We start from the raw sequence: 14,804 nt of genomic DNA on the forward strand, positions 1-14,804 counted from the left end.
TACAGCTGCACCCATCAGCAGTGACACCTCCATAGCGTCTGATCTTTATCGTGGAAGCACTAGGCTGGGTGCAAACTTGCAGTGGGTGTGTTTGCCAGATGTATGTGGTCACTGCAAATTGTAATATATTACTCACTACAAAATTTGGTTGCAAGCTCATCACCTTCTGGCTTCTTGGTCCCAAACTGGTGTTCCCATCATCCACTGTTTATGTGCCAGAGGCTCAACAACTGTAATACAAACATTATCTTTTCCCTGCCTAACCACAATTACTGATGTGTGCTGACCTGACAAGGTTATTATGAGTCCCACTGGGCACGGACCCTCAAAAAGGGCAGTCACCACAAGTTACCACACAGCCTGTTTGAGAAGGTCAGCAAAGTTGATTTTTGCGCAGCCCATGATTAGTCAGGTATAAGCCAGAGGTGGCAACAGATTATAGGAAGATCACATAGGTCGAACCACTTCAGTCAGCTGCTGGGAATCCCATTCCCACCAGAAGAACACACCCCTAAGTCCCTGTCCCCTCCACCAATCGCCACTGAGCCATCGGCACAGATGCCCAATTCTCCTACCCCTTCAGCACCTCCCCTACAATGCCACTCCCAGTTTAACCTCTGATGAAAATATTCCGTTCGGCCGACTGAAGAGGGCAGGGATCTAATATCCTGTTATTCCATCAATATGGAGAGACACTAAGCAAGTGGCAGCAGCTGTGTAGCAGATAGTTCCTTTTTCCATGGCCATGACTCCAGAGGAGGCAGTAAACATGTCACATTGGTGTGCATGCCTGTAGTCCACTGCATGACATACACACTCAGTCCAACAGCTGGGCAGTAGTTATGTTATTACTGAAGCATCTGCACACTGGTGTTAACATACAACAGTTAAGTTACTTACTGGACCACAGAATTTAACTGGAACACTGTGTGTGTGTGTGTGTGTGTGTGTGTGTGTGTGTGTGTGTGTGTTTTTTAAAATGATGTTTGGCTCACTCATTAGTTCTGATTTCGAGCTCCCATTACTTCTACCCCTACACTTACACCTACAAACACACTACACAAGCCACTGTATGTTGCATGGCGAAGGGTAACCTGTATCGGTATCAATAATTTCTGTTAGCAAATAGAGTGGGGAAAACAACTGTCTACATGCCTCCATATTAACCCTAATCTTATCTTCGTGGTCCTTATGTGAAATTTATGCTGGCAACAATAGAATCATTCTACGATCAACCTCAACTTCCAGTTCTCTAAATTTTCTCAATAGTGCTTGTCGAAAAGAATATCGCCTTTCCTCCGGTGTTCAAACCTACCGGTAAGCAGTCCACCTCTGAACTGCTTCAATGTCATTCTTTAATGCAACCTGGTGTGGATCCCAAGACAAGAACTCAAACAGTCGACAATGTGTCACACTAATGTCTTATATGTGGTCTCCTTTACAGGTGAACCACACTTTCCCAAAATTTTCCCAATAAACCTAAGTCAACCATTTGCCTTCCCTACTACAATCCTTAAACGCTCATTCCATTTCATATTGCTTTGCCTATATATTTAAATGATGTGACTGTGTCAAGCAGCACACTACTAATGCTGTACACTCACAGATTATGGATTCAGTTTTCCTACTAATCTGCATTAACTTAAATTTTTCTACATTTAGAGCTAGCTTCTATTCATCACAACCAATTTGAATTTTTAACTAAGTCATCTTGTATCCTCCTACAGTCACACTTAATGACAACATCTTCCCTTACATCACGGCATCATCAGTAAATAGCCGCAGAATGCTGCTTGCTCCATTCGCCCTATCATTTATGTATATATAAAATAACAGTGGTCCTATCACACTCCCTTGGGGCACTCCTGATGATACCCTCATGTCTGATGAACACTCACTGTTCAGGATAAATAATGGGCTCTGTTACTAAAGAAGTCTTCAAGCCACTCACACAGCTGGGAACCTAATCCGTATGTTTGCACATTCGTTAACAGTGGCAGTGAGGCATTTTTCAAATGCCTGACTGAAATCTAGGAATGTGAAATCACCTACTGCCTTTCATCCATAGTTCACAGGCTCTCATGTGAAAAAAGGGCAAAAAGGTGAAGCTGAGTTTGACACGAGCGATACTTTTTAAAACTGTACTGTTTTGTGGGCAAAAGCTTTTCCCTCTCAAGGAAATTTATTCTATTTGAACTGAGAATACGTTCAAGTATTCTGCAGCAAATCAATGTTAAAGATACTGGTCTGTAATTTTGCAGGTCCGTTCTATTACCCTTCATACATACAGGAGTCACCTATGCTCTTTTCCAGTCACTTGGGACTTTACACTGGGTGGGAGATTTGCAATAAATCCAAGTTAAGTATGGGGTCCATGCTGTAAAGAACTCTTTGTGAAACCAAACCAGGTTGCATCCGGATGTGGTGATTTATTTGCTTTCAGTTGCTCCTCTACACAAGCGATGCATATTCGAATCAAAATTTGATGAGAAAAAAATGTGGTGCATTGCATATTGAATGTCCCTCATAATTCTCTTACCTTTCAGGAAAGAGTCAGGTAGAGCCGGAGTGTAATCTTAGGAGGTTAAACAGTTTACTGATTAAAGCTGTTTTCTTCTAAAATGTAGATCCTAGTCCACCGTATTTTCAAACTAATATAATGTGTTACAACAGAGTTAACATTCACATAAGAAAATATAAATATTAAACCCTTTTTCCACTACATACATTTAGCACATATCATAATCATTCTTTCAAATCTCTATCACTGAATCAACTGTCTCATACACCATAAAGGCCAATGAATATCCTATTACAGTACCAGTAAATTAATGAATCACAGCTTGCTTGCAGAATCATTACAAAGAAATTGCACACAAATAATATACTTACAGGAGGTGGTTTTATGTCTCCAGCATTATGGAAAGACTCCTTAAAATCAGGTTGTGGACTTGAGTCAACTTCTTCCTTGATTGGTGGAGGTGATGATGCAATATCCACAACTTCATCTACTTCTGATGATATGGGGTGGAGTTTAGGTAGAGGAGCTGGCGCACTGCTCGTTTTGTAACTACACTGTGGGGGCATCTGCATTTTTCACAAAAGATGAAAAATAATTAGCAATCAAATTTTAGATACACAGTAACAGCCTATTATAAAATGGAATTTATTATTTAAAATTATATTTCCTGTTTGTACTTGAAGATCAGGTGGCATATCAACCTGAAAACAATATCTTACTTTAGAGGCATATGAGTTGACTGAAAAAAGTTTAACTACGTAATTATACCACACACAGTAACTTATGGCTTCTGCCTGCGTCACATTATTACATATGGCAAATGCCTTTATCTCCCTAATATAGTAGCAAGGTAAGAAGAGCTTTAAACATCACAGGTACAGAAAAGTTTCAGACAGATAGGTGCTTGAAAAATTTCTTAAATTCTAAATGTAACACATTGTTTTTCACACCCAAATGGATAACACACATAAAGCTGCAGGATTTCCCCCCCCCCCCCCCTGTCCTTTCTCCTCCTTTTTTCCCATTTCCATATTTTTATTTTGTTACAAATTCAATATCACCTGTTAGCCCTATTTGGTACAAGTCCCACACAATTCAACAATATTCTAGAATTGGTCGCACTAGTGATTTGTAAGCAATCTCCTTTGTAGACTGATTGTGCTTCCCCAGTATTCTACCAATAAACCGAACTCTATAACACCTACTTTACCCACAACTGATCCTATGTGATCATTCCATTTCATATCCCTATAAAATGTTAGACATAGTTATTTGCATTAGTTAGCCGATTCCAACAGTGAGTCCCTGATGTCATAGTGACAGGAGTGAAGTGCACAATTTTATATTTCCGAACATTTAAAGCAAGTTTTCAATCTTTTGTACCATTTTGAAATCTTATCAAGATCTGAATGTTTATGCAGCTCCACTCAGACAGTGCTTCATTACAAATAACTGCATTGTCTTCAAAAAATCTGAGGTTACTATTAACATGCTCACAGAGGTCATTAATATACAACATGAACAGCAAGGATCCCATCACATTTCCATGTAGTACACCTGAATTTGCTTCTACATATGACAATGACTCTCCATCTGAGATAATATGCTGTGTCCTCCCTACCAAAAAGTCCACAATCCAGTCACAAATTTCACATATGATCGTGCTTTCCACAATAAGCATAAGTGTGGTGGGGGACTGATGACCTTAGCTGTTTAGTCCCCCTTAAACATCCCAACAACCACCACCACCACCACAAGTGTGGCATTGAATCAAATGATTTTTAGTCCAGTAAGGGGTACTTTTTGCTTACGAAAAATGAGGTAGAAGATTTTTTTTCCTTTTTTGTGCATATAGTTGAGAGTATGTTAAATCCAAGTTTTCGACCTATAAAACCCTCGGGAAAATTTGATATATCAAAAAACCAAGAAATTTTGACATTTTTTCAAGGTTTCGCCTATAACTCGGGATTAAGCACCCTAATGAATATTTTACTATTAGCAGAATTAAAGAGCATTAAATTTTGTGTTGAATGACCTACTCACATGTCACAATCAGCATTTTTAGTCATACCCACAGCAAACAAACCTGCTAAGTTTTTCTTCCAACCCAGCTGGCATGGATCAATTTTCTTCCCAGTTAAGATTGCATCTGGCAGAAATCTTTCAAGTCTGAAACATTTTCTCGTGGCAGACTTTACACTACACTCATACGAAGTCGCACATTTGGAACTCCCATAGAGTGATAACATCAGCTGTTCTTCTGCCTGGGCTATTACATATTGAGAGACTGAGGGTTTAGCAAGTTCCGCAGCTTGCACTGAGCACTGAGGTGTGGCTGTTGCTCTGTAAGGTTTAGTAATATCCCTTTTCCTTGGCAAAAAAAAAAAGGATGTGGTACCACATCCTGTACGGCACGACTGAAAAGGACAAATGCAGTATCAAAACTGAAGGAATTACTGGAATGCCACAATCTTGCTCATTTCTCTTTTCCCGGTTTATGGAAGTACAAGTTGTTTCCTCGACCCATTAGGAGAACAAGCATGTCAATGTCCTCGTTCACATTGTCAGACTCAGCAACTTGGGAAACAGCTGTTTCCACAATTAATGAATCCCCATTTTCTTCTGCCTTAGCACTTTTAATACTTCCATCCTCAAATTTTCACATGAGCATCAATATCAGGTGGTTCTTGCTGCTCTCATTTGCGAGAAATTTCTTCTGTGTGACTGCAGCATTTTTATTTTCATCAAAAATGATATCTGATGAAGAACCTGGTATTGATAAACGGCATGATCTTTCAGAGCACTTTGTTCCCCTCTGTTAAGCATCACTTTGGTAGCCATAGAATATAACTTATTTTGGATCCATTGTGCTTTCTCAAAGAGCTTTCATATTCCATCCAGATGGTTCCAAACTTTTCTTTGATGTGTCATTCAACCTTATGGAGAAGGTGACCACTATCCACCACACAGCTTTTTATTTTGGGTACTTAATTCTGCTGGAGAGGTGTGAAAGCACTTCTGTGAATAGTGCTGTGGGAAAGTTCAAATGAGAAACAGAATTTCAAGTCTGTATCAAACTGGCTGATAACACATAGTCTGTGAAGCAATGTCAATGGGTTTATGGTAGGAATCCTCTTCTTCCCTATCTTGAGAGCCGTAGTGCAAGATGCAAGTGTTAGACCCTTGGAATCATATTTAAATGAGACATTTTTAAAGTTCTCTCCTTTAATTGTGCTGATCCCTTTAATTCCTTTTACTAATGCTTCATGACAATTTACAATTCATCACCAATCACATCACTGCTTACAAACATAAGGATTAAATTTTGGAAAATGTCAGTCTTTCAACTTCCAATCATTCAGTTTGTCACTGTCTGCTATATTTCGATCTCTGCATGAAGCTCGTCAAAAAAAGCTCGTAAACCCACATGCTGCTCGCTTGTTCCTGATGATACACCACAGAATTCTTCAGTTTTCTGACAAATATCATGTAAGGATGCCATCCTGAAGCCCACTTTGTGAGCAAAGAATCTGAAAACCATGTCTGTGAGTTAAGCTACCTAGTGTTTTCATTGTCTTCATGAAAGTTAGCTCTGTTTTGATATCAGACCATAAGCCACTTCAAAATTTATCACTTCGCCTAGTGGTGAAGTAGCCTTCAGTTGTAAATGTGTTGAATTCAGCAGCACCCTTTCAATCTTCCCATGTGAGCATCTCTTGTAAGTAAAGGTGCAGGGCCTTTTGTTTACTTATATTTTCAAAGACAGTCTAATCAGTTTTGAGTTATTGAACTACTTCTGACAAGTACCGTGCACTTCAACTTCCCATCTTCGATCATACAAGAATGAATTTGATTTTAATAAACACTACTTCTGTTGTGGTGAGAAAATTAATGCTAATTGGGAGAAACTTAGCAGACATCCCTATAAAAAGTGAAACTGATTAAATTTGAGTTAAGAGATACTGAACTAGAAAGACTACATGCTGCTAGTGTGCTGAGATGCCAGCTGCACTTAATCCTTATAAAACAGATACTATTGCTGCATTTGAACCCCAATACGCTAAACAGTGCCTGAAACAGAAAAACGAAATTTCAAGCTCTACACCTTTGATAACTTGCAATTTATAACTTAGAGCAGCTGCGTTTTAGCTAAGGGCGTTCGAGCAAATTTTTTAGCCAAGTCAGAAAAAAAATGATGGATTTTCGCTAACTGATTCCAACCCAATGGCTGCACCGACTGACATTTAAGTAGTGATTCAACACAAAATTTAACACTCCTTCATTTTGGTAATGGTAACGTTTTCAGTAGGATGCACGAGTTCCAAGAAAAAGATGACAATCTGAAAAGAGTGCCAATTCCCCCCCCCCCCTCCTCCTCCCCCCCACACACGCAAATTTGTCATGAGGCTTTAATGGATTCTACACACCCTCAACTATATACACAAGATTAAAAAATAAAATCTTCTACCGCACTTTCTGCAAGCAAAGGGCCTTTTTTGTGACATCATTACTGGACTATTTCTGAAATCAAGAAACACTGATACCTGACTGCCTTTATCCAAAGCTTTTGGTTATTGCCATGTGAGAAACGTGTAAGTTGGGATTCACATAATCAATGTTTTTGGAATCAATACAACTATACAGACAGCAACATAAGAAATAGAAAACAATGTTCTTAACAGTGTCACCAATTCATTTTCTGTAAATAGTCTCACTCAAAGAAAAAAGAAACAACACATTCAGTTCTGCACAGCTAGAAGTACTAAACCAATAAGTGTAACACATGGCAAGGAAATAATAAAACAGGGCGAGAACTTCAAAAATTTTAAGTGTTCATACTCACGAGAATTTAAACTGGGGAAAGACCAGTTTGAAACATCAACAATTTACAAAAAATACAGAATGCTACTCACCATAAATGTAACACACTGTGTTGCAGACAGGTACATTGAAAAGACTATACAAATTGAACTTTCATCCAAAGTCTTCTTCAGAATATGCATTGAATGAAAGCAGCGCAGGGAACAGAGAGGGATAGCAGGGTACCAGTAGTGAGAGGGAAGACCTTTCTGTCTGGTGGAGCATACAGGACTAGAAGGCAGCAGGACAAGGCCAGGCACAACAATTCAGAGAGGCTGTGGTAGACGGGAAGATCCAGATGGGCCACAATGTGAAACAGCCATTGAAATCAAGTATGCCACTGGGTGGTCTACTTTGCACTTGGCCACAGTTTGACAGTGGCCGTCCTGGTGGATAGCTGGACAGTAGCTGTACCAACATAAAAAGCTTTACAATAATGATTGCAGCAGAGCTAGTAAACGACATGGCTGCTTTCAAAGGTGGCCCAGCCTCTGATGAGGTAGAAAAAGACTGTGACAGGACTGGAAGAGGTAGTGCTGGGTGAGCTGAATGGGCAGGTCTTGCACCTGGGTCTTCCACATGGATACGATCCCTGTGGCAAGGGGTGGGGATTGGGAGTGTTACAGGGATGGACTAGGATATTGTGGAGATTGGAACACAACTTTAGGAGGAGTGGAAAGGATCCCGAGTAATGGGCAGTAAAATGTTGCCGCAGCATTTTGATAAGTTTAGCCAAGTTTGAAGTGCTGTATGCGAGTGAATAACTGTGGTAAAGCTGTGAAACTTGGCAAGATGGTTTAATAGTTTGCACTGTGCGTATTCTGTAAGAATTACGTCATTCAATTCTCTACCTATGTTCCAAGTGGCACTCAAAGCAGTCAGTAAATTTTTGAGGATAAAATAAAATTACTGCCAAGTTTAAGTATTGTGATCACTTCACACTGTGGCTTAGCAAGCTCCCCTTTGCTGACCGTGTCTAGAAGCTTGCTTCCATCCGAGCAAGTTTTGTTACTTTTGTCTTTATCGCTTAGTTTTTGTGATACAGGGGGCTAAAGCTGAAAAAAAAATGCAAAAGTACATTAATTTAAAAACTTGTATCTCAAAAGGGATGCTTCATTCTTCACAAATTAATCATTTAAAAGAGCACTGTTTCCTCCACAAAATATTTTCTATGACGCACTATGAAGGACTTGTCCAAATGGGACAGAAATAAGCAGATGCGATGTACATCTAGACATAAAAATGATGACAATTTCAGAAAAACTGGATAACTTAATCAAGAGAAAGAGCTTTACAAATTGAGCAAGTCAATAAAGCATTTGTTCACATCTGGTCCTTATGTAAGCAGTTATGCGGTTCGGCACCGATTGACAGAATTGTTGGATGTCCTCCAGAGGGATATCATGCCAAATCCTGTCCAATTGTATATTATTTCATCAAAATCCTGAGCTAGTTGAAGAGCTCTGCTCATAATGCTCAAAACATTCTCAGCTAAGGAGAAATCCCACGACCTCACTGGCCAAAGCAGGGTTTGGAAAACACAAGGACTAGCAGCAGAAATTCTCACCATGTGTGGGCAGGCATTAGCTTGCTGAAATGTAAGTCCAGGATGGCTTTCCATTAAGGGCAACTAAACGTTGTAGAATATCATCAACATAACATTGTGCTGTACATGTGTCACAGACAAGAATCAAAGGGTCTTGCTGCGAAAAGAAATGGCACCTTGCTGTCATGGCATATGGCTGGCAACAGTCAGATTGGTACCCCGCCACTGTCTGGGGTGTCTCCAGACATATTTTCAGCCTGGAATCTCATTGACTGGGGTAGAACAGGTGTGTCTCACTTAACCCTGATGAACAGCGAAGACGTTTCTGGAGATGCTCCTAACTACAATAGGATATCAAGCTGACTGTTGCCCATAGTACAGACCAACAACCAAGGATGATAGTCTTGTATGCTATTTCTTTTGACAGGACCCCTTTTGACTGTCATCTGTGGCACCCTCACAGCACAGCAGTACGTCAACAATATTCTACACCCCACTGTGTTGCCATTCATAGCAAACCATCTTGGGGTTACATTTCAGCAATATAATGCCTGCCTGCATGTGTTGAGTGTTTCTACTGCTTGCCAAACACTACCTAGGCCAACAAGGTTGCTTGATCAATGTTTGGAGAAATATGGGCAGGGCCCTCCAACAAGTTCAGGATTTTGAGATCTAACATGACAACTGGACAGAATTAGGCATGATATCCTTCAGCAAGGCATCGAACAACTCTACCAATCATTGTCAAGCTGTATAACTGCTTGCATAAGGGTTAGAGATTGATCACTGCATGACTGACTTGCTCAATCTGTGAAGGTATTTCTCTTGGATAAATCATCCAATTTTCTGAAATCGTAATCATTTGTTTGTCTGTACATGTATATCACTTATTTTGTCTTGGAATGTAAATAAAACAAGTTGTTGTTCTGTAAAGTTTCAATACTGTTGTTGTTTTTCGTCTAAAGACTAGTTTGATGCAGCTGTCCGTGATCGTCTATCCTGTCCAGGCTGTCTCATCTCTGCAGTTTTCATAACAACAAATTCATTCTGTTAGTCAATTTGTATCATAATTTTCTTTTCTCTCTGATTTGATTCAGGAACTGAGAATTACTATTCTAATCTACTTACTGAACTGAAGTGTCCTGGGAGATTAGAACTGTGTGCCGGACAAAGACTTGAACCCAAAACCTTTAGCTTTTGTGCGCTATTGCTCTACTGATTGAGCTGTCCAGGTGTGAGTCACAGCCCTCCCATACTCTTCCACCTACCTCTTCTTAACCTCACTTTTGTTTAACTCGAGCCCCTTATATCTCAAAAACTATAAACCCAAAAGTGATAAAATTTTTATGTTTTATAAACAATTTACCAGCTGGCAAAGTTACTAAAGCACAGCCTATTAAGCAAACTACATGAAAAGATCAAGATATTTAAAACTTGTGAGAAATTTTGTTATCACAAAATTTGTCCATTAATTAGTGCTGCTTGGAGCAAAAACAGAGACTCAAATGACATAAGCCTTACAGAATATGCACAATGACAACTGTTAAAATCACTTGCCAAGTTACACAGTTATGCCACAATCATCCACTGAAATTTTTGAAATGTTGCCATGACGTTTTTCTTGTTTGATATAAGAGACTATTATTTATAATGCATCACATAGCCTAGACCAAAGATTTGTATAACTACATTTAATCTTTAAACAATCCAGCACACAAAATCTGAATGAAATTTGAGGTGATCAAGTGGAGAACATGTCCAAAACCAGACCACTTGCAATGGGCTGGCCCAATTATAAACTACAAAAATACATTATCAGTTTATGTAGTAAAAATTTCAATTTACAATTTCTGTGTTTCATAATCCAAGAATTATTTTACTGGTTAATACCAATGTTCCATCCAACATTGTATGAGAAGTTTATTCTTAAAGGAAATTTTATTTCACTTCAATTTTAAATGGCCATGTAGGTTATGTAATGAACAGAAATATGTAATTAACCCATACCACTAGGTTATTCAATTAGGTTATTCAATAAATGGTTTTACTGAATTCCCCCATACAACTACGTCTACTTTGGCCCACGATGCCATCAATGTGGCAGACATAAACCAACTTTTTTTTTTAGGGGGGGGGCGGGTGGAAGGGGGGGGAGGATGTGCATGTAAAATATGTCAACAAGAACTGCAATTTTCTCATGACATTACATTCATTGTCTTCATCAACTCCCACCCAGATTAATACCTTCCCACCTAACAAAGACCACAGATTAGTGTACTACACAACTTACAGTTCAAATTATGACACAGACTCTCTCTTTGCACTTATGATGTCACAGTCCACATGATTATTTCATGATAAAATCCTATGTCCAATATTGGAGGTTCAATTAAAATAAATTGTTTAACTGTAAAAGTATGTGTGAAACACTTTTCTGATATCGTGCTATTCAACACTGAGACGTATCCTTCTTTGCAAACAGGATAGAGCTTCAGGTCAACCTATCAATACCAGATGTCAGTTTCTTCCAATGATTGTGTGATGCTGTACACATACAAGGAGGAAGAGAATGTGTCACTGACGACACTTATTTTTTGGAATTTAGTCTTTGGTAATAGATTGATCTGTACTGTAGCCGGAAGTAGGCTATAGTTTGAAAACTGACAATTTAGTTGTAGCTGGGGAAACCAAAGACTGTGAAAATGAAATCTTAACTGTGGCGACATTGATCTGCAATGTATCCCAAGGCTCATGTTTCGCTGAAAGGTGACAATGTGGTTATGAGGTGGTGAAGTGATATCAAAGGTTTCATGCAATCTGCTATATTTCAAGTACTTAAGTTCCAGTAACTGACTTCTATCATGTAGGCAACTTTTAGGACTCATTAATGAATTTGTCAAAGTGGCAGTGGGTATTCTTTGTTTATTATTATCTTATCCAATTGAAAAGTAACAACATGCAGAGAAGTATCTACTGCTGATGCCATGTACATTCCTCAAGTCTCACTCACACTTCCCACTGTAGGCCCACCTGCCATGTTAACAGTTCTGCTTATTAAAAGCAATTTTAACATTATTTTTACATTTGACAATATGCCACCAAAAGCTTGGATGTTAAATAGATTACTTCCCCTCAAATGGTAAATTTACCTCCAAAAGAAATGTGTCATCTCCATAAAAGGAACAAAAGGGGTAAGAAGAATAGAGTTCTAGCAAAACCAGATAAAATAACAAACTACTATCATTAAACAAAACTATAACACGACACACCTATAACTAATATTGTAAACAAAACATTTGTAACTATAAATCCAAGAGTAATTATTATTAAATAAATTAAGTTACTCACCTGTGTATCTCCCAGGAATCGTTCATTATTGTTCCCAGTCATGGGAACTTCACAACTTCCAGAAGTCTTTCTTTTCCTTTTCTCTGGTGGTGGACTACCGGCACTACTTCGTTCTTCGATCGTTGTTCTTGCTGGAGAGACGGCGGGAGTGGGACTTGTCCTGTCTTCGGGTTTCTTTACAGCACCTTGCGTCAAACCGCTAATTTCCAAAGCTTCGGCAGTTTTTAAAAACATCGGTAACAAACTCTGACTAACGTTCACTTCTCCCTTATACATGAACTGCAATAAGGCCCTCATTTCTGTGTAATGGACATCCCTCAGAAATATTATTGGATGAGGATGAGTATTCTGTAGGAAAATTCTTTCAAAGTAAGGGCTGCAGGCTGATAGGATTGTCTGATGCGCTTTAAACGTTTCACCTTCACAAGGCCAGGGTAACATCAACAAGGGCCTGTCTATGTAGCAAATTGCTCAATACGTCTGTAAGATTAGTCGGATGATTGTTCCATCGCAGGCAGAATTGTTGATCCATGATTTCTAACAAAAGCTGGTTGGAATCTGGAAATAAGCATTGACTGTCAGTGTATCATCATACTTTTGTTCCAAGTGCCTACATAGTGAACGGAATTGGAATTTAGAACGTTACTATCAATAATGAAAATGCTACGCTTATTGGGATAATAGCTCCTAGCATAATGTGAAACCGCCATTAAAGAGTTCCAAGAAATCTTAATAATCAAAACATCACATTGTACGACGACTAGTCACAGTCAATCGAAAATTTAAGTCTTTTTCAGAGTACTATTAGCTTATGAGTACTTGACAAGTGTTTCCTTAGCTTTCTTCGTATTTACAAACAATTACTTACCTCCTGCAAACTTTTTGCAATAACATCACCACTCTTCCTGAAGGTCACTGCCCCCTATATTCTGGGCACCCTGCCGCACGTCGAGAAGTCAAATAATTCATTTTCGATTATGTGGGCAATTAAGTTATTACAGAAACCGTAAACGAGAAAGCTTACTTCATTTCTTTCCTCCGTATAAGACTCTGAAGAAAACAGAATTCAAGTCTCTTTCTGTAGCAACACAGTTCCTGTTGATATGATCCACAATACTGTCATTCAATTTTCGTTTCAACATGTTTGTAAAAATCCAAATTGACAAAACCATAAAAACACAACAAAAAGTCTGAGCAATTATTTTATCTCAAAATTGGGTTTTGTATGTATAAAAAAATATAATTATCTTTAAAATGAAGTTTATACGGCACTTAAAAGAAGCAGAAAATCGACTTGCTCCAACCTCAGGAGTAGAGCGTAATATCCTTTAAAGTAGGTCACTTTTCTAGCATCACACTTCGATTAATTTCTTTTATTTTCTAGTGATTCGGTAAAGAAAATATCCTCAACCATTTTGCTGACATTAACGTGACGTCGTACGGTACACATAAAATTAAGTGCTTGTTCGTTATGGCACACCTGTGAAAGTGTTTATTGTACACCAGTGTGGAACCATTTAGCTTATAGCTACTAAGCGGCATTTCTTGACAATATTTTCGCATTGTGATGATATAATAATACGAAAAATGTGTAGTATTGTTGACACTGAGAAAATTGCGTATTTTGTCCATTTTGCAGTATACATTTGGTTTCAATTTCATTTTAACATTCATTTCAAATACAATCTTACATTCTTATAACTTATTTTGTAGTGTTTTCTTCAGTTATTAATCTTTCAATGTCACCAATTATTATGATCTGTTCTAAATAAACAGTAAAGTAATTTACATTAATGAATACCAGTATATATTTTTCATATTTGGGACTATGTTGGTGCTGGTTTCATTTCATTTCATATAGATCACAGACATAATGCAAGCGAAAAATAAAATTTTATCGCCTCCTCATCGCTCTATCGTTGCACTCTTCGAAGTATGTGGATAATAACTGACATGAAGATTTTCTCTTTCTGCAACTTTTATCTACCGAGTGCGTATGTTGCTGTTGTGGTCTTCAGTCTGAAGACAGGCTTAATGCAGCTCTTCACGCTACTTTCTCCAGTGTAAGCCTTTTCATTCCTGAATAACTACTGGAACTCATATCTATTTCAACCTGTTTGCTGTACTCGTCTCTTTATCTCTCATTACAATGTTTACCTCCTGCATTTCGCTCCAGCATTTAATTGACGATTCCTTGATGTCTCAGAACATATACAATCAATTAAAGCCTTCTTTTTGTCAAGTTATGTCTAAAAAATTTATCCCCAATTCGGTTCAGTACGTCCTTATTAATTACACGATTTATCCATCTAATCTTCAGCATTCTTCTGCAGTGACACATTTCAAAACCCTCTATTATCTTTTTATCTGAACTGCTTATAATTCATGGTTCACTTCTGTACATGACTACACTCCACACTAATGTCTTCAGATAAGAATTCATAATATTTAAATTTATATTCAATGTTAACAAATTTCTCTTCTTCTGAAATGCTTTTCTTACTATTGCCATTCTACATTTTATATCCT

General features: G+C 38.3%; 1 protein-coding gene across 1 annotated transcript in view; it reads right to left on the reverse strand.

Moving 5' to 3' along the window:
- The window catches only part of LOC124709924 (protein tramtrack, beta isoform-like), a 420,548-nt gene extending 407,741 nt beyond the window's left edge, over nucleotides 1–12,807 (reverse strand). Inside the window, 3 exon segments of the mRNA XM_047240883.1 lie at nucleotides 2,893–3,087; nucleotides 12,276–12,701; nucleotides 12,703–12,807. Of these exon segments, the coding sequence (XP_047096839.1) occupies nucleotides 2,893–3,087; nucleotides 12,276–12,701; nucleotides 12,703–12,807 (726 nt within the window).
- Nucleotides 12,808–14,804: the final 1,997 nt, after the last annotated feature.

The sequence above is a fragment of the Schistocerca piceifrons genome, chromosome 1 (genome assembly GCF_021461385.2).
Source record: "Schistocerca piceifrons isolate TAMUIC-IGC-003096 chromosome 1, iqSchPice1.1, whole genome shotgun sequence".
In the NCBI taxonomy this organism is placed as follows: Eukaryota; Metazoa; Arthropoda; class Insecta; order Orthoptera; family Acrididae; genus Schistocerca; species Schistocerca piceifrons.